This window comes from Eucyclogobius newberryi, unplaced genomic scaffold, assembly GCF_026437365.1.
Source record: "Eucyclogobius newberryi isolate DKJ021-1_F unplaced genomic scaffold, fEucNew1.0.hap1 SCAF_3, whole genome shotgun sequence".
Taxonomy (NCBI): Eukaryota; Metazoa; Chordata; class Actinopteri; order Gobiiformes; family Gobiidae; genus Eucyclogobius; species Eucyclogobius newberryi.
The window spans coordinates 27,569,017-27,597,014 of record NW_027315945.1 but is presented as its reverse complement, the minus strand read 5'-3'; the positions used below and the strand labels follow the sequence as shown (position 1 = coordinate 27,597,014).

The 27,998-nt window shown below is 39.8% G+C and overlaps 1 protein-coding gene across 2 annotated transcripts in view; it reads left to right on the top strand.

Annotated features, from left to right (window-relative positions):
• The window catches only part of kif13a (kinesin family member 13A), a 38,663-nt gene extending 11,866 nt beyond the window's left edge, over window positions 1-26,797 (top strand). Inside the window, exons 3-40 of one of the 2 annotated variants that reach the window (XM_072460927.1) lie at window positions 1,318-1,330; window positions 3,676-3,736; window positions 4,365-4,457; window positions 5,114-5,294; window positions 7,336-7,423; window positions 7,616-7,750; window positions 7,937-8,049; window positions 10,653-10,764; window positions 10,843-11,055; window positions 11,640-11,750; window positions 11,824-11,958; window positions 14,618-14,748; window positions 15,767-15,853; window positions 15,922-16,097; window positions 16,538-16,757; window positions 17,064-17,226; window positions 17,299-17,442; window positions 17,523-17,672; window positions 18,053-18,217; window positions 18,291-18,464; window positions 18,534-18,685; window positions 19,061-19,193; window positions 19,265-19,411; window positions 20,286-20,318; window positions 21,159-21,258; window positions 21,330-21,456; window positions 21,544-21,599; window positions 21,674-21,798; window positions 21,931-22,107; window positions 22,180-22,272; window positions 22,339-22,491; window positions 22,576-22,644; window positions 22,718-22,771; window positions 22,865-22,940; window positions 23,016-23,167; window positions 23,598-23,738; window positions 24,203-25,265; window positions 25,507-26,797. In XM_072460927.1, coding sequence (XP_072317028.1) covers window positions 1,318-1,330; window positions 3,676-3,736; window positions 4,365-4,457; window positions 5,114-5,294; window positions 7,336-7,423; window positions 7,616-7,750; window positions 7,937-8,049; window positions 10,653-10,764; window positions 10,843-11,055; window positions 11,640-11,750; window positions 11,824-11,958; window positions 14,618-14,748; window positions 15,767-15,853; window positions 15,922-16,097; window positions 16,538-16,757; window positions 17,064-17,226; window positions 17,299-17,442; window positions 17,523-17,672; window positions 18,053-18,217; window positions 18,291-18,464; window positions 18,534-18,685; window positions 19,061-19,193; window positions 19,265-19,411; window positions 20,286-20,318; window positions 21,159-21,258; window positions 21,330-21,456; window positions 21,544-21,599; window positions 21,674-21,798; window positions 21,931-22,107; window positions 22,180-22,272; window positions 22,339-22,491; window positions 22,576-22,644; window positions 22,718-22,771; window positions 22,865-22,940; window positions 23,016-23,167; window positions 23,598-23,738; window positions 24,203-25,265; window positions 25,507-25,640 — 5,650 coding nt within the window. In that variant the 3' untranslated portion in view covers window positions 25,641-26,797. The remainder of the gene's footprint in view (window positions 1-1,317; window positions 1,331-3,675; window positions 3,737-4,364; window positions 4,458-5,113; window positions 5,295-7,335; window positions 7,424-7,615; window positions 7,751-7,936; window positions 8,050-10,652; window positions 10,765-10,842; window positions 11,056-11,639; window positions 11,751-11,823; window positions 11,959-14,617; window positions 14,749-15,766; window positions 15,854-15,921; window positions 16,098-16,537; window positions 16,758-17,063; window positions 17,227-17,298; window positions 17,443-17,522; window positions 17,673-18,052; window positions 18,218-18,290; window positions 18,465-18,533; window positions 18,686-19,060; window positions 19,194-19,264; window positions 19,412-20,285; window positions 20,319-21,158; window positions 21,259-21,329; window positions 21,457-21,543; window positions 21,600-21,673; window positions 21,799-21,930; window positions 22,108-22,179; window positions 22,273-22,338; window positions 22,492-22,575; window positions 22,645-22,717; window positions 22,772-22,864; window positions 22,941-23,015; window positions 23,168-23,597; window positions 23,739-24,202; window positions 25,266-25,506) is intronic. The other variant, XM_072460928.1, reaches the window with a different exon arrangement.
• Window positions 26,798-27,998: the final 1,201 nt, after the last annotated feature.

Below are 27,998 nucleotides of genomic sequence, written 5' to 3'. Positions count from 1 at the left end.
GTACTGAGTGTGCACGCTCAGCCAGACTTAACGCGCTTGACTGGGCCGGACCAGACCAGGAGAACATGAGGCTGAGTCAAAGGCAGAAGTCACACGATCAACCCAAAGGAGAGCGTTGTCTCCTCACACTATCATTATAATGTACTCTGTTTAGGCTTAACTGGTGCTCTGTTAACACGCTTTGTGAACACTCCTTGAAAACCCATTGATGTTTTTGTACAAACTTGTAGGGCTGCAACCCACAATTACTAGTTTTTCACTTAGTCGACTAGAAAGCAATTATTCCTTATGCATATTTACATTTTGTGAATAAAAACATTTGCAAATAAGCTGTATTATTGAACAAAATCTTAAATAGTTTTGGCATTTTTGGCATCTTTGTGATAAAACTTGGCATATGTGTGTGTCGCTCAGAAAATGATTGCGATTATCGACATGCGATTGCGGTTATTTTAATATTTGACTAGTCACAAGAGTCCAGATTAGTCATTGCAGCGCGACATACTTGATCTTTGTGCTTGCCTTTAAAAACTAAAGAACAGAGAAGCATGTATTTATTTTCAACAGGAAGCTATTGAGAACTACTTTACGATACTTTTGAACGTCCTGCTGCTTAAGTATCATAAAACAGGTATTTGTTGTGAAAGTACAATTCTCAACACCAAATTTAAAGGTACACAGCGGTCCAGTTTGAATGTTTTATGTATGGGGTCTAGTTCTGTTGCTGTACACCTAAAATATTGATAACTGGTTGAGCAGGTTTTAAGTTTCGTACCTCTTCGTACCTCGCTCACTTGCAGCAGTTGGTTTGCTTGGTGCAGTTTCCCTGATGTGGCCTCTTTGTCCAGTCCACTGACAAGAGCTATTTACTCAACAGAGTCAGTGGGACATTGAATCCTAAATCTACTCTCCTTTTCACGCTCCAAAGCTCCAATTATCAACCTAATCACAGCAATACTCAGCAGCAGGAAATGCCACTGTGTGAGAGTGAATGAATGACTGAATCCATGAGGGAAGGAATGGGGACAGATATTCAAGTGTATTTCTAGGAATATTGTATATATTCATGAGTCTCAAGTGATGGAAAATTATGACGGTTTCCATAGAATTAGCAAATGACAAACAAACTACTCGTCGTCGTTTAATGGAATGGTCAAAAGTCTTCATAATCGTCGTATCGCCCTTCACAGGAAAATGTCACATGTAAAAAGTAGTACTGTAACCTTCCCAAGAACACTGGCTTTGTCTCATGTGCACTTTGCTAATTGTGTTTTTCTTTTCTCTCCTTTATGGTGAATGGCTGCTCCGGTTCATCAGAAAACAGCCTAAGGTATGTTTTTTAATGTGACAGACACTGTTGTTCATAACTGACCTCTCAATGTTATAACCATCATGCTTATGCAGTAGTTTTGACAAGTCAAGATCCAGTTCTTTCTCATTTTTGACTGGTTTTCTAATTTAAAGAAAAAACCTCAGTGGATTAATGATTTTTTCTTAAAGGTGCACCATGTAAAGTTTATTCAATAACAGGTGTTAATGTTGCAAAGTAAATACCTTGAAAAACATGCATTCTAGAGACCTGACTTGTAAGTATCCATGGAGATAGATAAGTTTAATGCAATACAGTGTAACATTCCAGGGGAAAGAGATAACATCTCCATGGACCCTCCATCGGAAAAGTTAGACATTGTCAACTAAGTCAGTGGTTTCCAACCAGGGGGGCAGGGACCAGAGAGGTGGTCTTCAGGGCTTTGTCTGGTCAGAGGGTCAGCTCCTCAAATTAATAATTTGTGCACATTAAATAGTGAAAATCCCCAGATTCTAGTTGGAAACATAATTTAAACAGATATTTATTTGTCTGAAATAAAGGCTTGTTAGTAATATTTCTGATCATATGATATATTTGTGGGGGTTGCAGTTTTAGACTGGGAGGGTCTGGAAAGTCTCTGCTTCATGCAGTGAATTAAATAAATCCTATAAGTCTGTTGTATAAAAACAGCCAGAAATACATTAAAACAAATCAAAAAATCTAGTCCTATAAAGTAAGTAATTAAATATAAACTAGTCAATAAACTGATATCAAGAAACAATATTCTGAATTTAAACTTTTGCAGCGTAGTAGAATTGTATGCAGTTACATCACCAGACATTACACAGTAACAGCCTGAAGCACAGGAAGTCAGCACTTTCCCACAGGACCTTTGAAGTAGTGACCAGCTCCAGGATCCTGTAGGTTCCTGTAGTTCCTGTAGTTCCTGTGCTACTGTGGTCCTGTTTCTAAGGACAGGATGGAGCGAGTAGTTTGCTGGTGTGAATGTGTCAGTGCAGAGAGAGAGAGGGATGGGCTCTGACACTGGGGCAGTATTGGAGCACATTGTTGGCCTGGACCCCCTGCTTCCTCTCCTGACAACACCATGATGTCTCGCTCACACATATTTCAACAGGGACAGGCGCATTGGGCCTTTTGAGGGGTCTCCTAACTGGAGCTGAACAGCGTTTTGTTCTTCTGTTCAAGTGTTTTCTCAATTTTAACATTACAAACTTTATTTCAGTACTGATGAAAGGCTTTTTGTTTTTTTTATATAAACCATTTAAATGGCAATTTTCAAATTCTAATTAAAAATGGGATTAATCTTGCAAGCCTTATCCTTTATTTTATAACACTGTTAATGTGAATATTATGTGTATAGATAATCAATGGATTCATGAGTAACTGTTGTATTTTGAAGACAAAGTATAATGAATTTCAAAAAAACTCTTTCAATGTAAAAAAAAATCTCTTTCCTTTTTGCCCTTTTTTGCACAAACCTGCACAGATGTGAAAATCAAAGAGAAATCAGATTACTGTCATCAGGTGTAACTGTTTACGGGACATTTCAATAATCTGATGACTCCAGGATCAGACAATGATGAGATGTTTGGTGTGCATGTGACCACAGCCAGTGGGACATCTCTAGAACCTAGTCATAGAAGAGGACGTCCTTTCTCGCCGCCGCAGGTGTCCCTCAGACAATGGGCGTCTCTCTGCAGCTGAGGCTCAGATCCAGCTCCACGGCTCTGACCAGCTTCAGTCTGTTTCCGTGGAGACGAGGGTTACTGGGTGTTGGAATTTCTTCTGGGAAGCACTGACCCTGATTTATGAATTCATTTAGCTCCGGCCGCTATGACAGGACATGGCCGAGTTAGCAGAGGCTTTGGGCAGACACAGTTCTCCTAACAAGCACCGATGAACAATGCACTGTTCCAGACAAGTTCAGCTGATTAACACACCATGCCACCCAACTGGACCCATGGGTTTATCACCAACAATGAAGCCAATGCTGTTTTACATCTACTGTACAAGCTCGGATAGGGCTGCCAAAAGAAAAGAGTAATCCTGACTAATAATAATGCAAAAATTATTATTTGCTTTCAGGGTGTCCGCTTTTCTGTTGCTCACTGGTGTCTTTGTTGATTCTTTTTTTTAATGTTCAGCTTATTATTATTTTTTTTTTTTAATGTTCAGCTTATTATTTTATTTAGAAGACAGCAGAAAAGATAAGGTATTGAGTGAATTATGTAAAAATAGACAGTTTCCTTGTACTTTTCAGTATGAATTGAACAATAATAATAACTTTTACAATCTGTATTACTTACAGATTGTGAATTGAAGACTGTTGCTTGCTCTGTTTACAGGTGTTTGCCTTTGACCATTGTTTCTGGTCGATGGATGAGTCCAATGTTCCTAAATATGCTGGTGAGTCACTGCTGCTACTCTCAGACCATGGCCCATGTTAAAAACATTCAGAGCTTTGTACTGGACCAGGGCTGATTTTGCATAATGCAAAACAGAAACACGATTGTCCCATACAAGTATTTCCATTTTAAGTACATTCAATTATATGCCCAATGATAAGCAAACACTTCTGGTAGCCTCAGTGTATTCATGAATATTCATGAACCCTAACCCACACAATCATATAGGTGCATTACATTTGCATTAGTATACACACCACAAACAGCTGCAGCTTCAGTTTGTACAGCTGGTTTCTAAGATGTTTTACTGCTCCTGATGCAGAGCAGATTTACATAGGCACCAGAGCAGTGTCATTTGTGATAGCTCTTCTGTCGTGTTAGGTAAATGTGATGTCTCTGTGAAGAGCTCGAGGGCCACGACTCAGGCTTTATTTATCTCATTAAGCAATTGTCCAGTTCAGTGGCAGCGCGTCGGAAACACGAGAGATTCTACACAGAAATATGATTTCATACACACCCTGACACTCCTCTGTCAACATTGTGGAACCACTAAATCATCTGAATAAAACTGAATTGACTATTAATGGTTTTGTTTGTGATCACCATGGTGATGTTCCTTCTCTCCAAAGGTCAAGAGGTCGTGTTCAAGTGCCTTGGAGAGGGGATACTTGAGAATGCATTCCAGGGATATAACGCCTGTATTTTTGCCTATGGACAAACAGGTAAAACAACCTCCAGATAATGACATATGAGCAGTGTTTCAGTTTTAAGACTGAATATTAGAGAGAGTGAACATGTCTGGCATTTTTCCTGCCTCTTAAAAATCTTTACGCTCATGCTTTTCTCATCACTTAAGTTAACTACTTGACCTTGCATCCTGTTTTTGTGGGAAAATAGTAAAGCTCAATTAGTCCAACAAATTTCTAATGTCAACTATAATTATAATCTCAAATTATTAGTGGATAAAAGGCCTTAAACAACTTAATAGATGAATCATCTACTAATTTGGTAATCGAATAATTGTTATCTAAACTATACACAGACTCAAACCATGTGCTCGGAAAATACAAGTCATGACTCAGACAGAGCAGACATGTCATGAAAACGACACAGGAAACATGTCAATTCAGTGTTTCTGTTGAAAAGCCTATTTTGTCCATAAATATCCTCCATCAGGATGTCCTCAAGCTGCTTCACCTTTCATTCATCGGGTCAAGTTTAGCATCATCCGCAATCTACACAACAAATCAATTAATCAAAAGATCAATCACTAAAATGATAATAAAGTTGCAGCAGTAGTAGACATACATTGCAGTATATATATTTTTCTCATTAAACAATATTTCTCCGTCTAAATGAAAACGTTGTCCACACACAGGGTCCGGCAAATCCTTTTCCATGATGGGGAACAGTGAGCAGCCGGGCCTCATCCCCAAACTCTGCTGTTCGCTCTTCGAGAGGGTCCATAAAGAGGAGAACGAGGCCCACAATTTCAAGGTGGAGGTTTCTTTCATGGAAATCTACAACGAGAAAGTCCGCGACCTGCTGGACCCCAAAGGGTACGTGGAGTCCAGATTTAGATTTGTCAATTCTCTTTGGTCTCACTGTGTAAAATGAATAATAATCTCACTGATTTAATCCCAGAAACGTATGTAATTAGTCATATTTTACACGAAAGGATAAAACAACAAAACCACAACATAAATATTTTTTGTGTAGCATTTGTGTATATAGAGAATAGGGATGTCAAGATTATTAGGTTAATCAATAATCGGGATTATCTAATTCACAATTATATAGACCAAAAAATTATAAATGTAACATTTTAGGAACATTTTAAGAAAATTTTACATTTAAGAAAAACTCATTTAGAAAAAAATCAATTTATAGATAAGTGACAATTTTCAAACTAAATTAGGTATTTTTTTAGTTCAATTTAAAGAAATATGATGATTTTAGCAGCAAAATGAAGTCCTTTCTGCTCAACCTTTCCTCAAAAAAAGTAAATGCTTCTATATCTTGCCGTTTATGTCAAATTGATTGTTCAGAAAGTTTGATTTCATAAAGCAGGTCACATATTGAGGAGCAGTAATGTGTTACAAAAACAAGAACATTTTAGGATTTTATTGTTGTTTTGGTCGTGATATTTGTAATCGCGAATAATCGTTAAATCGTAATGTTTATTCTCACAAAAATCTATACACTTAAATTTGAAATAGTGACATCCTAATAGAGAAAAAGTGAAATAATAAGAGAATCTAAAACAATAACCAGGTGTCAGTATAGTATCCATGTGCATTAATTTTTTACTTATTTGTAAAGAAGAAACAATGGGAAAAGAAGAACAAAACTGCAGTTTGAAATGGACGTGTAAAAGCTCATGTTTTCCAAAGACAATCGCTAAAAGATTTTATCAGAACAGTCTTTTAGTTTGCTCACATTTAAAGTGAAAAGAAAGTGAGTTTGAAAAGTTTGATTAGTATCTCTCTTCTACTCTTGTGTGTCCGCTTATATAAAATAGGCTGGGGACAGAATGCAGCTGGTAGAAAAGAGAAAGCGCTGCCTGTTCATTTCCTGCTAACATCATCTTCTGACACTGGGGCATTCTCTGTTGTTTCGGTCGGGGAGGGTGTTCAGGGGAGGGTGCTCTGGCTCGGGTGGGTACACAGGGTAGGGTCTTGAGTTTGGGTGCTGCTCAGAGACATATGTTAGTGACGCCGCGCTGCGAGGAAAGGAGCAGTCAGAGAAACCTGTGTCAGACTTTGTGTCGTAGATGTTTTGTTGCAGATTTATGTGGAGCAGGCCTAGAAGATAACAGAGAAATTGTTGTTACAAAATTAGAGGAGCAAGAAGGGGTGGGGGATATTGACAACAATGTATATCCTGGCATTATCTGGAGAACAATATTCAGACCGCATATTTTCAGAATGCGTCATAAAAGTGCTCAAATGTGACTGTAAATGTCTTGGATGAGGTTCAAGTCAAGCACAAAACATGAATGGACCATACAACTAACCAGAATTATAACTTTAACCCCTTGTTTGGAAGATTACACTAAACATTTCTGTAAACATTTTCTTAATCAGCTCTTTTTGCTGTCATTTTTAATCATTTTAGTTATAGACAATAGATGATAATATAATATAATTGTCTATATTCTAATTTTGAATACCTCTGAAACAACAATTGCAATATTATAAAACTAAAATCTATACATTTCTCTCCCACATCTAAGTGCATGTACTGTATATTGTCTATAGTAAGAAAATGGGGGGGAAACGTGTATTAAAAAAATCACATTTGAAATGATAAAGAAACTCAACCGTGACAAGTTCTGTGCAATATATATTAATTTATTAATATTGCAGATCCTTTAATGTTGAGATAGATGGAGGTTTTTGATGTCCAACATAACTTACCTACTGTTTTTTTTGTTCTGGAGTTGATAAGCTAAATATTCTTTGTTTTATTTTTATTGAGTTATGAAGCAAATAGTGATTTATTAAAAGTGTGTTGTTTTTGAATCATCTCCTGCATTTTTTGCCACATCAAACAAACTGTATGGTGATTCTGTGTGTAACATATGCTTATACTTTTCAGGAGTAGGCAGTCATTGAAGGTTCGGGAGCACAAGGTTCTGGGACCATATGTGGACGGTTTGTCACAGCTGGCTGTGACCAATTTTGAGGTGTGTTTTTAATGTCTTTCCTTGTTTTATGCTTTCATTCTTTGTTATTAGATGCTAGTTGTATTTTACCCTCAACGTGTTTCTTTCTTCTAATTGAAGTTGTGCTATGTTCCAAAGGCAGTTCTTGTACAGCTTTTTAAAATGTGAACAAAGTGTCAGGTATTTGTGAACAACAGTGCTTCGTCTGTCCAGGACATCGAGGTTTTGATGTCCGAGGGGAACAAGTCCCGGACTGTGGCCGCGACCAACATGAACGAAGAGTCCAGTCGATCCCACGGAGTCTTCAGTATTATTGTCACTCAGACGCTCTATGACCTCAAGTCTGGGGTGAGTGTTTTCAAAGTGCAATGTCAAAAGAAGCACAAAGATCTGATGAAAAATGAACGTAGGTGTAAAAGTGCACTGTCTGTATTTCTGTTGCTCATTTTACACCTCTGAATTCCACACCTCAGCCTCGTCAGTCAAGAATGTAACAAAACAAACTCTGACCGCTTTTCCATCTATCGTGAACAGAACTCGGGGGAGAAGGTGAGCAAGATGAGTTTGGTCGATCTTGCCGGCAGCGAGAGAGTGTCCAAGACCGGAGCGGCTGGAGAGAGGCTGAAAGAGGGCAGCAACATAAACAAGTATGTGTTTAGTGTTGTGAGTCTGAAATGTAATGCGATCACAGTTTCAGATGGATAGTATGGGCCGATTTTTCTCTCTTTGCACATGTTTTTTTTAAATTCACTCATATTCAATGTTATATTTTGTGAATTAAGCCAACATAATTGCCATACTAAACCTGAGAGCTTAGAGTGGCTGATATGGTGATAAAAACTGGATCGTGATCTGATCTCTGTGACGATATGCTTTTATGACAATAGCGCCATATTGTAATTTAGTACTTACAGTTTAATGCAGCTGGATCATCCTTGTCAGCCTTCACCATGTTTCGATAGAGTAGCTTTAACAAATCACAGTGAAGTATGCTCTCTCAGGACCTGTAGGTGGCTTTAGTTGCCTGTTAATGGTATATTTTAACTACATGAATCATGATAAAATAAAAATCGGGACATAAAGACACTGCACTTTTTTGTGTAATGGGCATATGTGCAACAATTACCTAGAGATTAAGCATAACCCAGGTCAGAACAGCTGCAATTTCATATTTGCATCTGCAACAAACATTTAGCTGTATTTATTAGAATAAGATAAGATAAGATATTCCTTTATTGTCCCACATGGAGAAATTTCATTGATGCAACGCAGGTAGATACAGAGGTAGATACAGAAGAAAAGAACAGATCACTTATAGGAAGTTTGAAAAACACTCTCAGTAGAAGATCTCTTATAAACAAAAACTCCCAAAGACAAAACCTCCCATTACCCAACAAGGGATGGAGGGGAAACAATAATAAATATAGCCGCAAGCGGCAATGATCGGCCCTCGCCACACCGCCGCCACGCCGCAAGAGGAGGGGGCGCTAACGCGCCCCAATTGTCCTTTTATTACGCCTACTGCTGAATCTGTGACGCTGTCACATCTTCTCCCCTTTGTTTTACCATCAAAAAGCAATTTTATTTTGAATTCTTGGCAAAATGTGCGGCTTTGCCGCACAGACACCGTGACTCTTTGAATGAAAATGTGGATAACTTTTGATGGTCCTGAAGATGAGTCTCACCAAATTTCAGGTTAATAGGGCTAACGCCCTGGGAGGAGTTCGTGAAAGTCTAAAGTGTAAACATGTTCTGGCGATTTCCCCATTGGAATAACATGAAAGGTTTCGGTCATCGTTACGGCAAAGCCATAACAATTATGACATGGGTCTCATTGACTTTTTTGATGGGGATGCTAAAATTGAGTTGTGTGTCAAATTTCATATAATTTCGCAAAACTAAACATTTAACCTCCATATAAAATCTGTAGGGGGCGCTGTGGCGCCAAATGAATTTATTTCACTTCAAGTAGGTTTAGGGCAAAGAGTTTAACAACTGATTCTAATTTGACGCAATTCGGACTTTATCTGCGCAAACGGCAGAAATTTTAAATATGGGAGATTTCTGAAATTCTAGCTACAGTTTGCGGCTTCGCCGCACAGAGACCGTGAGAGGTATCAATGTAATTTGGATAACTTTTGATGTCCCACTCCTCAGTAGCATTTTCACCAAATTTCAGCTTTTTAGGGCCAACGCCCTGGGAGGAGTTCGTAAAAGTACGACGTTTGGAAAAACTCCGAAGTCATGTTTAGCCATTTTTGAAGCAATATGGCCGACATTTGGTTGGGCGGACGGCGTTGCCGTAATAATATTTTTTACTTCTCTTGTCACCATCTACCTCTGCGCCAAATTTCATGATTCTACGATCAGATTTTTTTTGGGTCATTTCCCATCTCTCAATGCATTTTTGGTACATTTGGGGGCGCTGACGCACCAATTTTTTATTTTAGAAAAGGGAAATAGCCAGAATGTAGAGAGGCACGATTTTTAGAAGTGTGAACATTTTTGTGACTTTTCGTCAATGTTCACTGGGTGAAAAATAGGGGGGGTTGGTCCCGAGAAGAAAGAAGAAGAAGAAGAAGAAAGAAGAAAGAATAATATTCCGATGCGAAAACAATGTTTCCCATTTTTCAAATATCATAAACTATACATTTTCGGAAAGCGCTCGCGCTTTCCTACCTCATGGTGTGGGTCCCTGGTCACTGACGGGTACTTTCGTTAATTTTGAGTGGGCTCCGCCCACTTTGTGTTTTTGGCCCTCTATACAGTAATAATGTTCAATTTTTGCATTACATGCTTATATGCACGGAACATGCAAGAGATGGGGAACGTATTCGTGAGCTACTTAGCGCAAATGAGTGCTTTATATGGGGATGACGTCATCTCAATGTAAAGTGCTCGTTTAGTGCGCACTTTTGCACGGGCTTCGCCTGTTTACAACGGTAATGTTCCATTTTCCTACTACTAATTAGTATGCACGGGGCGTGCATGAGTGGAGGAGTGCGTTAGTGAGTGTTTGGAAGTGGGCAAGCGCTTCGCGCTCAATTTCGTGCGCACTACGTGCGCACTTTCGCAGGCCTTACGAGATTAATAGGCCTCTCGCCAGCTTGTGGCGCTCGGGCCTAAATATAAAAATAATAAATAAATCAATAAATCAATAAATAATACTCTGATATCACAGAAACACAATTATATGGATGCATTTGTGTACATGTATGGCTAATGTTGGTTATTTTGTTCTGGTCTGTAGATCTCTGACCACCTTAGGATGTGTGATTTCTGCCTTGGCCGATCAGTCCTCAGGGAAAGGGAAGGCAAAGTTTGTGCCTTATAGAGACTCAGTACTGACCTGGCTTCTCAAGGTGATTCTCACAGCATTTTTGAACATTCTCTTGAGAGATTTTTTTTTTTTTTTTAAACATCCTTTCTCTTCATTTCAGGACAATCTCGGAGGCAACAGCAAGACAGCCATGATTGCCACTGTGAGCCCAGCGGCCGACAACTACGAGGAGACTCTGTCAACTCTACGTTACGCCGACCGGGCCAAGAGAATTGTGAACCATGCTGTGGTGAACGAAGATCCCAACGCTCGAATCATCCGCGAGCTCAGGGAGGAGGTGGAGAAGCTCAAAGTTCAGCTCTCTCAGGCCGAGGTGAGAGCTGCCGCATCAAATTGTCGAGAAATTAGTGCTGAGGAATTGTTGAAACAATTGTTCAGAACGCCACGTCAAAGTGCTCACTATTCACAGGAAAATACTCATCATTATCTTGTGTTTGGGGCTGTCGTGTTGTTCACAAATACTGTACTGGGATTAATAGAGAACTGCAGATGGTTTTTGGTATTGGTGGTATGCGTATTACCTTCAGAACGCTTTGTATTTGGGTCTCAAAACTACTGCCACGGACACAATGAATGGATACCTTTAGGTCAAAAATAAAATGGGGATAACTCACACTGAACCGACAATCAAGGAGTGGAAATTCCAACTGACATTCGATAAATGGACAAACAATACCTTCAAAATTTGACTTAAAAATATTCTGAAGTTTATATGATTCTTGCATTAGTTTCGTAGTCCATATGTCAGTGTCTCTTATGTTTTATTGCTCTTTGTTTTGTTTGAAATGTGGAAGTTGTGAACTGAATCTTGAAAAATATATACTGCAAATCTGATCACAAACTTGTCATAAATGAGCCCTATTACTCAGAATGTTAAAAGATTCTTTCCCTTTGCAGTCCTTGAAGGCGCCTGAACTAAAAGACAAACTGCAAGAGTCCGAGAAGCTCATTGAGGAGATGACCGTGACGTGGGAAGAGAAACTACGAAAGACAGAGGAGATTGCAACTGTACGCAGTCATTTACTTACTGTTTGCTTGGTGTTTCAAAATCATTACAAACTCCAGATTTCTGTTCCAACAGGAGCGACAGAAGCAGCTGGAGAGCATGGGCATCTCACTGGAAACCTCTGGGATTAAAGTTGGCGAGGACAAGTCGTTTCTCGTCAATCTCAACGCGGATCCTGCCCTGAACGAGCTCCTGGTCTACTATCTGAAGGTAGTGCTGTTCAAATAATAATATTAGAGCTTTGTATTCTGTGATTGGAGTAGAGGGGGTTCAAACCGCCGACATATTTAAGACAAATAAACAAACAAATCAATTCTAGTGGTAATTTATATAGAATTAGTCTTACGAAAGCTGTAAAAAGTAATGATGGGGCTTTTTACAGCTTTCATAAGACTAATTATGTGTGTATTGCCACTGGCATTGATTTGTTCATTTATTTGTCTTAAATATGTCGGCGGTTTAAACCCTTTTACTGTCGTTGTGTCCTTGACTTCACTCGTCTTGCTTATGACTGTGGTTTGTGGTGCTGGAGTGTACAGAGCCATGTGTGTATTGAACGTTTTGATATTATATTCAGTACTGTTGCACCCCTAGTGGCTACAATCGTAACTTGCGACCACCGAGTATGGAATTGATAATGCTTGAAATAGTAGAGCGATATTGAGCGCCGGGAAAAGCGCTGTATTACACTAATGCATCAATAATATTTGTATTAACTATGCGCTGTATATGTTGCTTTCTCTTGATCAGGACGCTTTTGTAAAATACAGTATGTTCTTAATCTGAGTTGGTTAGTTTCCTGGTTAAAACAAGGTGAAATTAAGAAAGAAAAGTCAAATTAGGAACAATGTTATGGTGCGATTTTGAAGTATTAAAGAAAAAAGGAGTCGGGCGTTTAACAGTTTTAACCACTGTGTTATAATGTAATTTAAGGAACAGATACAGTAAGAGACAAATTTGGAGTTTGCTTAGTTATTTACCGTATGTTGCTGAATGTTCCTTTACTACAGTGAGGTAAAGGAGAGCTGCTTTTCAAAACGAGATTGTCTGAGCGTTGCATGTGAGAAAAGGCTTGTATGGTCTGCAGAACAACGGACTTTTGTTCCGCTGTTTCAAACGTGCTTTGCATATCAGTGTGGACTGACTGCGGCTGTGAAGAGCGTTATTTCTCTGCAGGGTCGGACATCCTCCAGAAGTCGGGATGTTTGTTTTACAACGCCCTCTTATTTAACAGTGCTGTGTCAGTCAGGCGCACATTTTTTCTATGAAGTCTTTTTTTTGCTTTGATTTCATACTTGTTTTAAGCTTGATTTATGGATACAGTGGCTACAAGCAGAGCGGCTTTGATGATTATTTAGTAGTTGATTACTTTTAAATACATTATCAATAAAAATTAAGGTTGAAATACCAGGACTAGGCTTCTACAAAGGCAAGGCGAGTTTATTTGTAGAGCACAATTCGTACACAATGCAATTCAAAGTGCTTCAAACGAAAGGAAAAAAGCATCAAAATCACAAAGACATGAGAGAAATCACAAAACAGTTTAAGACATAAAAGAGAAGAGAGCAAAGAAAATCCTTCCAGACACATGCACAGTTAAACAAAACTGTTTTTAGCTTAGACGTTGCCAGAGTAGAAGCCTGTCTCACATCTTCAGGAAGACTGTTCCAGATTTTAGACGCAGATTCCCCATGTTTAGTCCTGACTCTGGGCACCAGCTTGGCTGAACCGCCAGCCCCGCCCACATTCTGTTTGAATGCGTAAGGGTCTGGAATCGGAGTCAGAGCCAATGAACTCGTCGGTTATCCATTTACCTATCCAATCCCAGGTTCCAATCGGAGGTTTTAACGCGTCACACTGAGATACGGAAGTAGCGCTTTCCACCCCCGTTCCCAAACATTCAAGATGGCGGAGCCGGCTCGTGACCGAGTGTTTACTTCTGCTCTCGCTTCGGTTTGAACAATCAGGAAAGTCCGCTCTACTCGCCATGATGAACGTGCGTTAGATGCGGTTATGCGAAGGGCGTCATCGCGATTCAGGAGACATTTTCTGCGTTTGGGGAGGGATAACGCGGAACACGCCTTGTTGACAAGGGCTACGTAAGCGTGTCGCGTTTTGTGCGTCACTTCTGGGTTTATGTGATTGGTTCTGTCTCTGCTCTAAACTTCGCCCTAGAAATTGAAACGCAGCGGTCGAGCCCCAGATCCACACACAAGTAGTTTGCCAAAACGTGTTGGGAATGGCTGGTCAGGCAAGGCACCAGCAGGAGGCCAGTCCCTGAGGTCCTCAGAGTCCGAGATGGTTCATATGGCACATGTCTGAGATGTACTTTGGTGCTAGGCCATGGAGAGACTTACACGTACACACGCAGAGCTGATGTGGCTGTTATTACCCCCAGATTTCTAACTTGATTTGTAGCTTTTAGAGGGAAACTCTGGAGGTGAATGCTAACACTTTCTCTTTGTTTCTCTGAGCCAAAGGCGATGATTTTAGTCTAGTCTTGAGTTCAGATGGAGAAAGATGTTTTGCAAAGAAAGATCATTTTTACAAATGAAGTGTATTTTTCTTCATATTTTGATTTAATAATACCCCTCTTTGTTTAAAACAAATAAAAAATAATCTGTGTTGTCCAGATAACGATTATGATTATCAGAGATTATCTAGACTGGATTAGTGGATTCATTGTTGCAGCTCCCGCCACAAAAATCATACAGAGGATTATTTGTGTCATTATTTAAATCATTGTTATTTAAAACAATGGTTTATATGTGGTTAAAAGTGAACCTATATAGAAGATTTTATAATAATTCATTCGTAATGTTTTGTTATACATATCATAGTTCTAATGTTGTCCCCGTCCTGTCAATAGGAGCGCACACATGTTGGCGCAGATACGTCCCAGGATATCCAGCTCTTTGGGATTGGGATCCAGCCAGAGCACTGTGTCCTGGAGCTGTGCCCAGACGGTGACATCACCCTGATGCCGATTGAGAATGCAAGGTGAGCCGCGGCACAACGCCATCTGGGAAGTATAGTATGTATGGCTTCTATAGTGTCTCATGCATAAATGACCAAGTAGTGTCACGATACTGAAATTTCAAACTAATGAATGGCTTGATACTCAATACCGATTTCGATACCACGATGATAATAAAAGCATGTTTTTTGTACACAATAGTCACGGTTTCCTTATGGTATCATGTTATCTTATACTAAAGCTCTAAAGCTGTTCAGGATAGGTCACATTTTGTCTTGTTTAAGCGTTTTAAGTATCAATTCTTGCTAAAAATGTGTCTGTAGTTTTGATACTAGTTTTAATATGAATTAGTTTTTGCTTTTGACAACCCTAGTCCCAAGACATATTTCTGGTAAAGGAGACAATAGAGTATCTTATCTTAGCTTATAAAAAACATGCCTTTCCAACAGGAACAAGGCATACCCAAATATTTGTTCAGTGTAACAGATCTATATTTTAGATAGTCCACATATGTTTTAGGTCTGCCTAAACAAATTCAACTTTCTAGAATAAGGCTGTGCCATTATTTGAACTAATCAAAATTGAGCTTCAGTCATTTCTAATTGTTAATCATCAGCTTTTGTCTACAGCCAATCCTCACTAAAAGGGAAATCAGTAAAAGCATGTGGTTTGTGGCAAAAATCTGACTTTTGAAAAATATATTGACTATTTTTGGTTGGTAAATGCAATGATTAAAAGTCTATTTTATTTATAGTAGGGAAATGAAGTCAAATGAAGTAAAATAGATAAAAAATAAAAAAAATAGATCTTAATGTTGCTATTCCTTTGTTGTACATATATTTACTTGCAGGGTTCTTAAATATGATTTATGTTTACTCTATCACTCTATTACTCTATACATGTTTACTCTATTACTCTATATATGTTTACTCTATTACTCTATATGATTACTCTATACATGTTTACTCTATTACTCTATATATGTTTACTCTATTACTCTATATGTTTACTCTATTACTCTATACATGTTTACTCTATTAGGACCTGTGTAAATGGAACCATTATTGACTCGTTGGTGCACCTGTGGCATGGAGATAGAATCTTATGGGGCAACAACCACTTCTTCAGGTACTAGTTTTGGCATAAAGTCTTTAAATATTTTCGATGTAATGCAATAACGCTGATTTTAATTGCAGGATAAATCTTCCTAAACGAAAGCGACGTGACCGATTGAAAGATCTGGAAAGAGCGTCTCCACGAGAGAGTTTTATTGAGGCTGATGTGGAAACAGCCAGTGAGGCGTCTTCAGAGCAGGACTACAGCTACGAGTTTGCTCAGATGGAGGTCATCATGAAGACTCTGGGAAACAACGGTATTCTTTCTCATCTTTAGTTGCACAACATATGCAAAAGTGAATCAGATTGCTGCTTAGAGTCTAGAATATGATGGCACATGGAAATTATTTTACTGCATGGTTTTGTTTATTTTAGTTATAAGCTCTCTTTGAATTAAATACTTTTAGCATTTTATTTGGCTTTTAATTGTCATATTTATTCTCCTCAGTGGGAAACATTGAGCAGAAGTTGTATTAGTTAAAAGGACTTGAATTCAGAATATCTGGAATTAAGTAATTTTACTTTTGTCCTCTTTCTTTCTTAACCTATAAGAAGTAATATAATAAAAAGAGTACAAATCTTAACTAGTCAGAGCTACTGAAATTTAGATGTATTTCCTAAACTCAATTCATTTGAACAAATCTGAATTTTCCGTTTGGTCTGTAAAGTTTCTGATAAAAGCTGCGTTTGTGCCCAGACCCGACGCAGAATGTGGTGCAGGTGCTGGAGAAGCAGTATCTGGAGGAGAAGAGGACGGCACTGGAAGAACAGAAGATGATGTATGAACGAGAGCTGGAGTCGCTACGGCAACAGCTGTCCCCCGGAAAAACCCTGCAGCACCATCGCAGCAGCAGCGAGCGCCTCATGTTCCCCACGTCCGGCCAGCACAGCAAACTCCGCCTGTGGACAGAGGAGAGGTGAACGAACAAACTCAGCTCGTCAGCATGTTTACTTTGGCTTGTTTATTATATATATATGTATATTATAGATTCATTTTTATGTTAATATAATTCCTTTTCAAGTTAACGTTTCTCTATCAGTTGTTTTTTGTCAAATCTGCATACCAAATCATTCTTGACTATTGCACTCTTTGGCAGTTGAATGTAATGCTAACTTCTTAGCTTTGAAGACAAGCTTGTTCTCTTTAAAAGGCTGATACATTTTTGGGATCTTGTGTAGAAATGTAAATAATCACTGTTTTACACGTGGTGTTTTTGTAACAGGGACGAGCTCTTTCGTCAAAGTCTTTCTCGACTTCAGGAACAAGTTGTGAAAGCCAACGCTTTAGTGCAAGAAGCAAACTTTCTGTCTGAAGAGATGAAGAAACTGACAGACTACCAAGTCACTCTTCAAATTCCTGCTGCCAATCTCAGTGCTAATCGGAAGGTAAATCACACACATTCTGACTTTGTAATAGTTTTAGATTTTGTGGTTAATTGTGGACTCATTTTATCATAGCACGGAGCCATAGTCAGCGAACCAGCCATTCAGGTGCGGAGGAAAGGGAAGGGAACCCAAGTGTGGACCATTGAAAAGCTTGAGAATAAACTGGTTGACATGAGGGACCACTACAGGGATTGGAAGGATGGCACAGCAGAGAAGGTAATCATCGTGATGGATAAATATAATCAAGACAAATAGGTGAAAATGGTTTGATTCATTTACGATTGCACATTTTGCAGTGCCCAAAACCAAACAGCAAACACTGTGACCCGTTTTATGAGGCCCATGAGAATCACAACTTGATCGGAGTAGCCAACATCTTCCTCGAGTGCCTTTTCCACGACGTCAAACTGCAGTACGCCGTGCCCATCATCAGCCAGCAGGGAGAGGTACGCTCACAGGCTCCAAGATCCTCTCATCATTTTTAAGTCCATAGATCATCGGCAGAGTTGTTCTGAGCATTTCTGCCTCAAATCACGTTACAACTGTGTGCCAGCATAAGCATGTCAGGGGAATGCTAGCTTTTTCTGCTTTGTAATTCCCTCTGCTGCCAGTAAATGGAGTTCTAACACAACTCTTAAGGGAATGCAATGCTAGACACATTAATTTACGTTCTAAAATATGAGATGCCAAAGCAGAGGCACTCAAGAGCATGTTTAAAGGCCAATAACAAGGCAAGCAATGCAGAATATGTGTCCTTAAAGACGAATAAACTGCAGCAAACACAATAACCGGTATTTTGGTCTAATTTCCTTCATTAAATGCACAGGTTGCTGGCCGGTTGCACATAGAAATAATGCGCCTCAGTGGAGCTTTACCAGAGCGCATCTGTGGGGGAGACGATTCATCAGAAAACTCGAGCGAAAGTACCTGCTTTGAGGTCATGGATACAAACGGTGAGATCGTTCACATGGCCAAGAGACTCACCTGCAGGGTAAGTGTAAGAATAAACCACATTTTATCTGTGATACATGGAAAACCAATGCAGTGTCTCTTTCTTTTCACAGATAAGAATTAGAGAAGCCACGGGTCTACCTTTCAACCTGTCGCACTTCGTGTTCTGTCAGTACACATTTTGGGAACAAGGCGAGCCCACTGTGGCCCCTCCCATGGTCAGCCCGGACCGACAGCAGCCCCGAGGCCCGGACGCTCAGCTGACAGTGCAGTTTGAGCACACCAAGGTAAAAATACGTTACAGCTGCTGCATTTCACACTGAGTTCCAAGTCCCGAGTGACATGTTTCTGTCCAGGACTTTGTGGTGAATGTGACAGATGAGTTCCTGGAGTTCATCTCTGACGGCGCATTGACCATAGAAGTGTGGGGCCATCGCTGTGCTGGGAACGGACGTTCACCCTGGGAGTTAGAGGGACTTGAGGCTAAAACTCAAACACTTAGAGACAGGTACATGTTTTGTTTGTGCTAAAGCTTCTTCCCATGTAGACACTTATGTTTCCTTTATAACAAGAAACAAAAACAAACAGAACAAGACAGAGAGTAAAAAGACAAAAGTGGAATATGTCTCCTGATGGAATTGTTTGTCTGGTCATTTTATCTAGTTTATTATTATCCAATGCTAGTTTTTGGTAGTTGGTTTCATCCATTTCTTTTTTTTTCTTTTGCTGCTGTCAAAAGATTCCACAGTTATCCATCTATCGTTTCCATCGTTAAAGCTTTACATCCTTAATACATAGTTGCAAAACCTAATAAAATGTTTAAAATTCCTCATTAATCTATATAATCTCATTTAATATTTATTATTTCTGTTATTTGGTGAAGGTGGAGAGAAGTGTCTCGCAGGATTGAGCTCTGGACATCCATTCAGGAGCTGAATGAGCAGGGAGAGTACTCGTCTGTGGAGCTGCTTCCGGCTAAAGAAATCAGCACTGGAGGGGCCTTCCAACTGCGACAGGTACAGCAGCCTTATTCTGAAATGACTCCACTGTCGCCGCTGGAGCTAAAGTGAGTGACTCTTTCCCACAGGGACACTCCCGGCGGCTGCAGGTCTGTGTGAAGCCGGTGCAGAACTCGGGCACGTTGCCTCTGCTCGTCGAGGCCGTGCTCTCGGTGTCCATCGGCTGCGTGTCCGCTCGCTCCACCAGGCTGCAGAGACCCCTCGATAGCTACCAGGTTTGTCAAAGCACAATCGCAACTCTTTACCTGTGAAGCATTTATCCGCAATTAGCCCTGTCACCATAAAAAAAAAAAGCGTTATATTGCTACAGAAAAAATATCACGATAGATGACAATATTGAAAGTAATTTATGCAACACAATAAACTTTAAGCAAGATGATCCCACTAAACACCTTTGTAAATCTAGCTAGTATCTATTATTAGTCATAGAAGTCAATTATTTGATCCTTTGCAGCTCAAATCTCATTGTAGGATATATACAAATTTCCACACATTATTATTATTATAATTTTTTATACCCAATAAATATTGAGCCAAAAATATTGCACGATCTGTCAAGAACCTTCCTCTGGCAAATAGTAGAAAAAGCTTCAGTTGTAGTCATCTGGACTCAGTTTGAAAAAATAAACGTTTCGACTCTCATCCAAGAGTCATTGTCAATAACAGAATTTAGGTCGAGAACTCCGATATTAATACTGTTCTGTGGTAAGACCCGCCCATTGGGAGGAGCCTTCCTGAAGTAGAAACAAACAACTCTTTCTACTTCAGGAAGGCTCCTCCCAATGGGCGGGTCTTACCACAGAACAGTATTAATATCGGAGTTCTCTACCTAAATTCTGTTATTGACAATGACTCTTGGATGAGAGTCGAAACGTTTATTTTTTCAAACTGAGTCCAGATGACTACAACTGAAGCTTTTTCTACTATGGAACACGCCTGGACGAATGAGGGATTACACCGACATACTTCCTCTGGCAAATAAAAAAAGTCTATGAATGAAATATATTTTGCCAAATAGATTACAGGTGTATTTCATTGCTTGGTTCATTCTGATTCCTTTTATTAAATGAGTGTGTTCTCTCCTACCAGAGAGAGGCTGAAGACGATATGGATAGTTATCAGGTACCACTTGCTACTGCCCCTTTAGGTCACGCTGCAGCATGAAACAAATAAACCAGTCGTGTGTTTGAGACTGTTTTGTTGCTGAGTAAAAAGCAGCTGCCGACTTATTAAACACCGGCTGTGGATGTTTTCTAACAGTGTTATTATCAAGAGCACCAGTCATTCTTCACAAAATGCTCTGACCAAAGTCAGAACTGTTTCATCAGGGGTCCTGCTTCCTCCCTTGTTGTTTTACTAATGCTGTCACTCAACAAAGAATCACAAGAACATTGCATGGCTGCATGAATTCTCCCAGTTTGCATGGTTGAAGTGCCTTTATTCAGTCAGCCAGCTTTACGCAGTGTGGCCTAATACATTATTTACAGAAGTAATTCAAACTGGGTGTCGAGACAAGGATACATTTACTGGGGTTTACATCCGTTCTTTTTTAACTGGCACACTCTGTAACTTTTCTGGTGGAGCGTTCACCACTGTATGGCATTAAACATTTCATAATTAGTGTTTATATTGCTCAAATATAGCATGAAAAACACAGTGAATGGGGTAAACTTATTTACTTATTGTATTATATTTGATAGGGACAGAGCGTATTGATGAACATGCCTTGGTTAAGGTCCCCATGGACTTGTTATGTTAAATGTCATACTACTGAACAGGCAAAGCAGTAACATTTCCATGGAGATTGATTTAAGACAAAGATCAGAAAATGGTTGCAGATTTGTTTGAGCTTGTGTGGTCTTATGACATGGGGTCTTTAGAGTGCTCTTGCCTCTGACACTGAATAGATTACTGCTCCTGTTAGATATTGTATTTAGCTGAGGCTACTTTTTATCAACCCAGGAAGAAGATCTTAACTGTGTTCGAGAGCGATGGTCCGAGGCTCTTATCAAACGAAGGGAATATCTCGATGAACAAATCAAGAAAATCATGAACAAACATGGTAAGTTGTCAGTCCCTGTGCAGTGTGTGGTATAGATTTTTAATAGTTGTGTGATTTTTTTGTGCGTGTAGAGAAATTGGAGGAGGATGTTGAGCGTGAAGCCCGTTTGGTCGAGCAGTGGGTTGGTCTGACTGAAGAAAGAAATGCTGTTCTGGTTCCTGCACCAGGGAGTGGCATCCCTGGCGCTCCTGCTGACTGGTAAAATGATTGCCTAGTACATTTGATTTGATTTAATTTGTACATTTTATTGTCATGACAACAGCTGGTTGCTTCAATTTCATGCAGGACCCCGCCCGCTGGAATGGAAGCGCATATTCCTGTTCTCTTCTTGGATCTAAATGGTGAGTCAGCATTAAAAGTGTTTAAGAGTGTTTAAGTTTTTTCTTCTTTGTTTGATAATGTTTCTTTTTCACAGCTGACAATTTGTCAATAAATGAACAGCTCTCTGGTCCACATGCTGCTGGTGTCAACTCGATTCTGCCTAAAGAGCATGGAAGCCAGTTCTACTACCTCCCCATCATCAGGCACAGTGATGAAGAGGTGAATATGTGTTTTTACTTTACCGCCATCTAGTGGTGACTCTAGTAATCACTGACCTCATGTTCAAGGACATAATGCATGTGTTCTCCAGTAAAAAAAAAAACATGTATTAACCTATTCCCTCCTGTCCAGGTGCTGGCCGTGTGCTCCTGGGACTCCTCCATCCACGACTCGGTGCACTTGAACAGAGTCACGTCTCAGAATGAGCGCATCTACCTAATCATCAAAGCCACTGTGCAGCTCAGCCACCCTGCCTCTATGGAGCTGGTCCTCCGCAAGAGAATAGCTGTCAACATTTACAACAAACAGGTGGATACAGGGCATAACACATGCTATTCCAGTGAAAAAGTGCAAGATTTCTATGTCAATCTTTTCTTTTAGAGTTTTACTCAAAGCCTTAAGCGCAGAATGACTTTGAGGAATGCGCTTTTAACCTGTGGTGTGACCTATGAAATTGTCTCAAACATACCAAAGGTTTGTCCAATCGTAATTGTGTTGAGTTGAAGAATTTCAGCCACTCACATTTGACTTGTGGGACAGGCCTCAGAGGAGCCAGAGGAGAGGGAAACACTGGCCCTCATGGCAGCCCGTGGGGACAATGAGGAGAGTCAAGATGGTGAAACATACATCGAGAAATACACCAGGGGAATTCTGGAGGTGGAGAATATTTTGAGCCTTGAGAGGCTTCGGCAGGTAATGCCCTCTCTCTCCACACAGATAGCTGGGGACACTGTTTATCATCTATCATTTTGTGTTTTAAACTACATTTCTGTGCAGGCTGTGACTGTGAAGGAAGCTCTTGCCACCAAAGGAAGACACTTAAGAAGGAGTGCCAGCACACCAAATGTAATATATGAAACTGTATTTCTACCTACTTAAAAAAACAAATCAAAATAAGTACATTTTGTTTTTATTGCAGACATCGTGTAGCAAATCTGACCTCACTGTTTGTGGTGATGATGAAGATTGTAAGGTAAACATGGACAGATTTTTTCATCAAGAGTGAAATGTCCTGAAAATACTTGGTGCCTGCAAAAGTAATGCTTGAATCATTCTGTTCGCGCAGGGACTTCCTGATTGTGGAGACAGCTGTGAGGATGGCCTCTTTTGCACAACTCCTGTGAAAGACAAGGATAACCAAGGTAATTATCTGAAATCAAACATTTGTGTCATCAGATTACAGAAACTTACTGTTTTATGATATGTCTTTAACACAGGGCCTGTTCCAGACAGCCCCAGCTTCTTTAACTCCAGTCCATTTAAAGTTCTTACCCCTCAATCCAGCAAGTTCCTCAAGTCTCTGCTGCCAGTCAAAGAGGAAACCAAAGTGAAGAAAGCCCTGGAATATCGCCCTCTTTTAGGACAAGAAGTATGTTAACTACAGTAATACCAATACAGTAATATCAATACACTATACATTATATTGTGTACACATGTTTTCATCTTCATTTACTTCCAACCATTGGATTTATATTTCCATAAACCACAAAACTACAAATTCAGAAATTAATATTGTCCCAGTAATAATTCAGACTGGAATGGCTTGCTTGAGAACTGCTACACTTACAGACTGTAATGCTGTATGCTAAACACTATATGCTCATTTGACATTATCCAAACTAACACTGCATTTCAAGTGAAGTGTTATGGTTTTATACAACCCAAAAAACAAAAGTGCGGTCTTCATCTGTTGAGGTGCGTGAAGTCATTTTAATTGCATGACACTAACTCACATGCCTGCTTAGTCCCATGCATGCTGTGTGTGTGAAGAGTGTGCTGTTGTTTTGACCCATCTGCAGAGCATGCGCTCATGTGTGGACAGCACTGCACAGCTCCACTGCCCCAGGCCCCGCCCGCGGGCAGGCAGTGAGGGCCACTGCAAGTCTCCCACTTCCTCCATCCCACCCTCCATCCCCAGCAGCACGCCGCAACACCCCTCTGTAAGTAGGGCCATTTCAGAAAAAAAGATCTCATTACAATTTATTAATTTAGACATTTTACAGTGCACACATTTTAATACACAAAGAAGCATTACCATGTGAGTCATTTCAGATGATTTGAATGTCTAACTATAGGTTTTCTCTCCAAATGAGAATGGGTATTTCGTCAGGATATTATTATTTTACATAATATTTCATTAATTTACTATTTCTTACTTTAAACATAAAGTAATCTATACAATGCAGTAATTGACTAATGCAAGTAGCTGTGATCTTTTGAATATCATTCAATGAATAACCTAAGTGATGGGCCTTAAACATTAATAGTGTAATTTTAAATTTAACCATTAGACAATAAAATCATTTATTTTGTAGATGCCTCAGTTTACTAATTAAATTACACATTACTCATTATTAATTGATTCCTAAACTAATCCTTTGCCCCTTGCTGCTGAATTCATCAGCAGGACTCAGAGGACGAGGAGACAGATGTTAACATAAAGACGTTGGACCAGGAGCCTCAGGATCGCTGCCAGAGTTACATCCCAGAAGACTTTGCTAACTTTGATATTTATAATGCCACTCTTGAGAGCCAAGAAGAACACTTGTCTGGTCATTTGGACATGAAAGAAACTCAATGTGAAGGTGGAAGTGGAGAGAAACAAGTGTCGCGAAGCCCCACAACAAGCAGCTGCACCAGTGGCTACTTCTCCCACAGTGCCTCTAACGCCACACTGTCAGACATGCCTTTGAGCGCCAGCTCCGATCACCTCAACCGCTCCTCCAGCGTCTCAAGTGTTGGTGCAATAGGTGACGCACAGCACCTGCCTCCTCCCACTGAAACAGCTACTGATACTTCTAATCCACTAAGTCATACGGCCTCGTCACCGATCAGTATTCCTCACGTCACAGACAAGGAGCAGGCAGTGCCTCAAAAGTGTGTCCTCAGTGCCAGCCAGGAGTTCAGCGACTTTAAATGTGCTGATGACAGCCCTGGAGAATTCACAGTGGCACGGGATCCAGTGAAGAAGACCGAAGTTAAAGTAAAAACATGTGACAACATCAGTATGAAACTATGTAGTGTCCTGGAGGACACAGAGGAGGTGTCGTGCTCAAACGTAAATATAGGGGGCTGTACATCAGTAAGAAGTCCAACATCCTCCATCAAAGGCCCGATTCAGAGTTTTATCATGTCCTCTGCAACAGCCCCACCATCTCAGCCTCTGAAATCCTCCACAGCTCCACCCTGTGGCCTTTCACCACTTGGTGGAGGAGGACAGCCTCCAGTCTGTGAGCCTGCCCAGGGCGACCTGCCTCATGGGAGTCCCTGTCCCAGCCCAAACCCGAGCAGCGCAGAACCCTCGGGAGACTCCAGTGGAGACGAGAGCTCCCCGGTCCAGCTGCCTGACTGGATGGCCCCCGGGGAGCAGGTGTGGGTGGGCAAGAGGAGAGGAACAGTCCACTACGTTGGAGGAGTGGAATTTGCCAAGGGGATCTGGATCGGCGTCAAGCTGGACTTGGCAGTTGGTTAGTCAGTATAATGTTTTTGTTCATTCATAAAACTTAACAGGCTATTTGTAATCATCTTGCAGCTGTATTAAGAGACAAAGTAATATTCATCTTTATTCTGATTTTCATGAAAAATAAAATAATGAACAGATGTTGAGATTCCTACAGGACAGATGTTCAGGTTATTTTAGAAGAATAAATAATAAGTAAACTGTTTGCACATATTATATAATAATATTTGTGTTAATGTCTTTTAAAGGTAAGCACAATGGGACTGTCCAGGGAAGAGTTTATTTCCGGTGTCCTCCAGGCCATGGTGTTTTTGTGAAGCCATCTCGTCTCACCAGAGGACCCCCGTCCACAGAGTCTGAACTCCACACCATAATCAGATAGGACCCAAAGATCCCCGATGGCTGGCTCTTGGATCAAGTAACAGGCCGATGAGTCGGCCTTTCACTCTTCTGATGTTTGCTTTCTGAGGCATACATCACTTGTGCTTTTATTGGAGTTATATTCAAGAATATTCACAAAAATACTATGCACATGCTTTAGTAGTTTTATACCGCTATATTTTTTTATAGCAAATCTCATCTGACTCTATGGGTGCTTATGGACTGGACAAAGGTCCAAGCAATCTTGGAACATTATAAAAAGTATTTTTTATATCACACCTGGAGACATTTTGGGAAAACGAATGTACTACTGCTTTTAAACATTGCTATATTCATCAACATGAGATATCAGGGGCAACCAAAGAACTATGGTTCTACAGTATCTGCTGTTTTGGAAATGTACTAATATGAACGTCTTTACTAATCTGTGTAAAGCTTTGTGCCATATTGACAGGGGTAATGCCACACACCCTCAAATACGGATGGATTTGACATCTGAAAAGTCTTCAGTGTTTGACTGCAGTCGTTAAAGAATCCTATGGAAATACTGTGTTATACTGTGGATAGTTTAGTCCCTGTCCTTTTGATGCTTGCACTGGAAAGAATCAGGAGAAAGCTCTAACTGTCTTGTAATAATGAGCTGAATGGAAGACTATAGGACCTTATCTTATAAATCTATTGATTGTCATTGGCTAAAGCCTGGATTTACTGATGCCTTACAGTTTGTGTCCGTGTAAAGCACATTTGTATTTTTGACTCCTCACCATTGTCACAATCATAACACTAAACTCTACAGTCCTGTGGATATCCTGAAGCCCAAAGGTTTTTATCTTTTGTTTTATCTACTCCTCTAACAGAATGACAGAAACCATGTGTATGATTGTGTCTTCATTTTATCTGTAAGCAAACTATTGTAAAATGTAACATGTTGAAGTGGTACGTAAAAAAGCAATATCGCCCTTTATTAGAAGGGTTTGATCCTGGATCAAGTATTTTAGAGGACAGAAAAGAACACAAGAAAATGTAAGTAACTGAGACTTAAATGAAGAACGCTGCTCTCCCTAAAATGGGCTGTACATTGATATATTTGAAGATATTTACTATATTGTACAGGATTGTATTTATATTGTATCAAAATGAATAGAAATGTTAAAATCTCTGTTTTGTCAGTTTTATTTACTTTTGAACTTCTTAAAAATGAGTTTACAGTTTACCATTCCCACCGGGCGAGTGAAAATGCCCCTCCTTTGATGGGAGGACAGGATTGTGTCATGGGTCAGACTTATTAGCTTCTGAAAACAAGACAAGACTCAATAACAAACAGCACAAAGCATTGGACACGCTGCTGCATGAACTGATATTAATCATGTTGGTTTGATGTAAGTGCTCTGCAATATCGGAACATATGAGAGAGAGAAATGAGAGTCAACTAATTATATTCTTAAATACTTGATTAAGAACTACAAACTTCACATTACATTTAAAAACAAGATCAAAGTAGGGGAAATGGCAGAAGACAGCTATATTAGGGTACTTACTTATAGGCTTTTATGACCTCAGACATCAACACATGACGATGAGAACAGCTGAGTATCCTAGCAATGCCCATTTAAAGGGGCACTATGTCACTTTTTGGTAAGTTACAGAAAATACTGTACCGCAATAAATTATAACATTAAATCTCCTTTTGGCCACTGACACAATAACTCAAAAGCAGGAACATTTCACTAAAGCCTATTCCAAACTAACCACAGCTGAAATATTAATATATTACCAAAACATTCAAACGTTTTCTTGTTAAAATAAATACCGAGCACCAAAATATTGTTTCAGCTTTCATCAACGATAAGTCGATATTGTATGTATCGTGGCGTTCTGCTTGTGGGACAACACGACAAAATGTAAGCTTTTCTGAACATGTTTAGAATTATCGTGAGCTTTATCAGAACTAGTACAAGACCACACGATATAATAAAGAACAGGCTTTTATTTCCAGTTGAAAATTACATGCCATTTGTTTTTATTGTGGTATCAAAATCAGTATTCCTTTTGACATCGTATCGTGCTACTCTACTAGAACGTTCCACAGTATGACATTAAAGTGATCTATCTTGCATTTATTCAATCGCAAGTATTTTTATGTTATTTAAAAAAAAAAAAAATACAAAAATAAATTTAAAAAAGCTCGCCTAACCACAGATCTGACCCGTAACCTGCTCGCTTGTCGCCATAGTAATAGGCTTTATTTATTGCCATGCCGTGGAACGTTCCATCTGAAGTAACTACACGGCACAAGCGGGTGAAAAGTCCCGCAGTGCGCCTTTAGAAGCCTCGGGGGACAGTTCACCTGAGCGGCGCG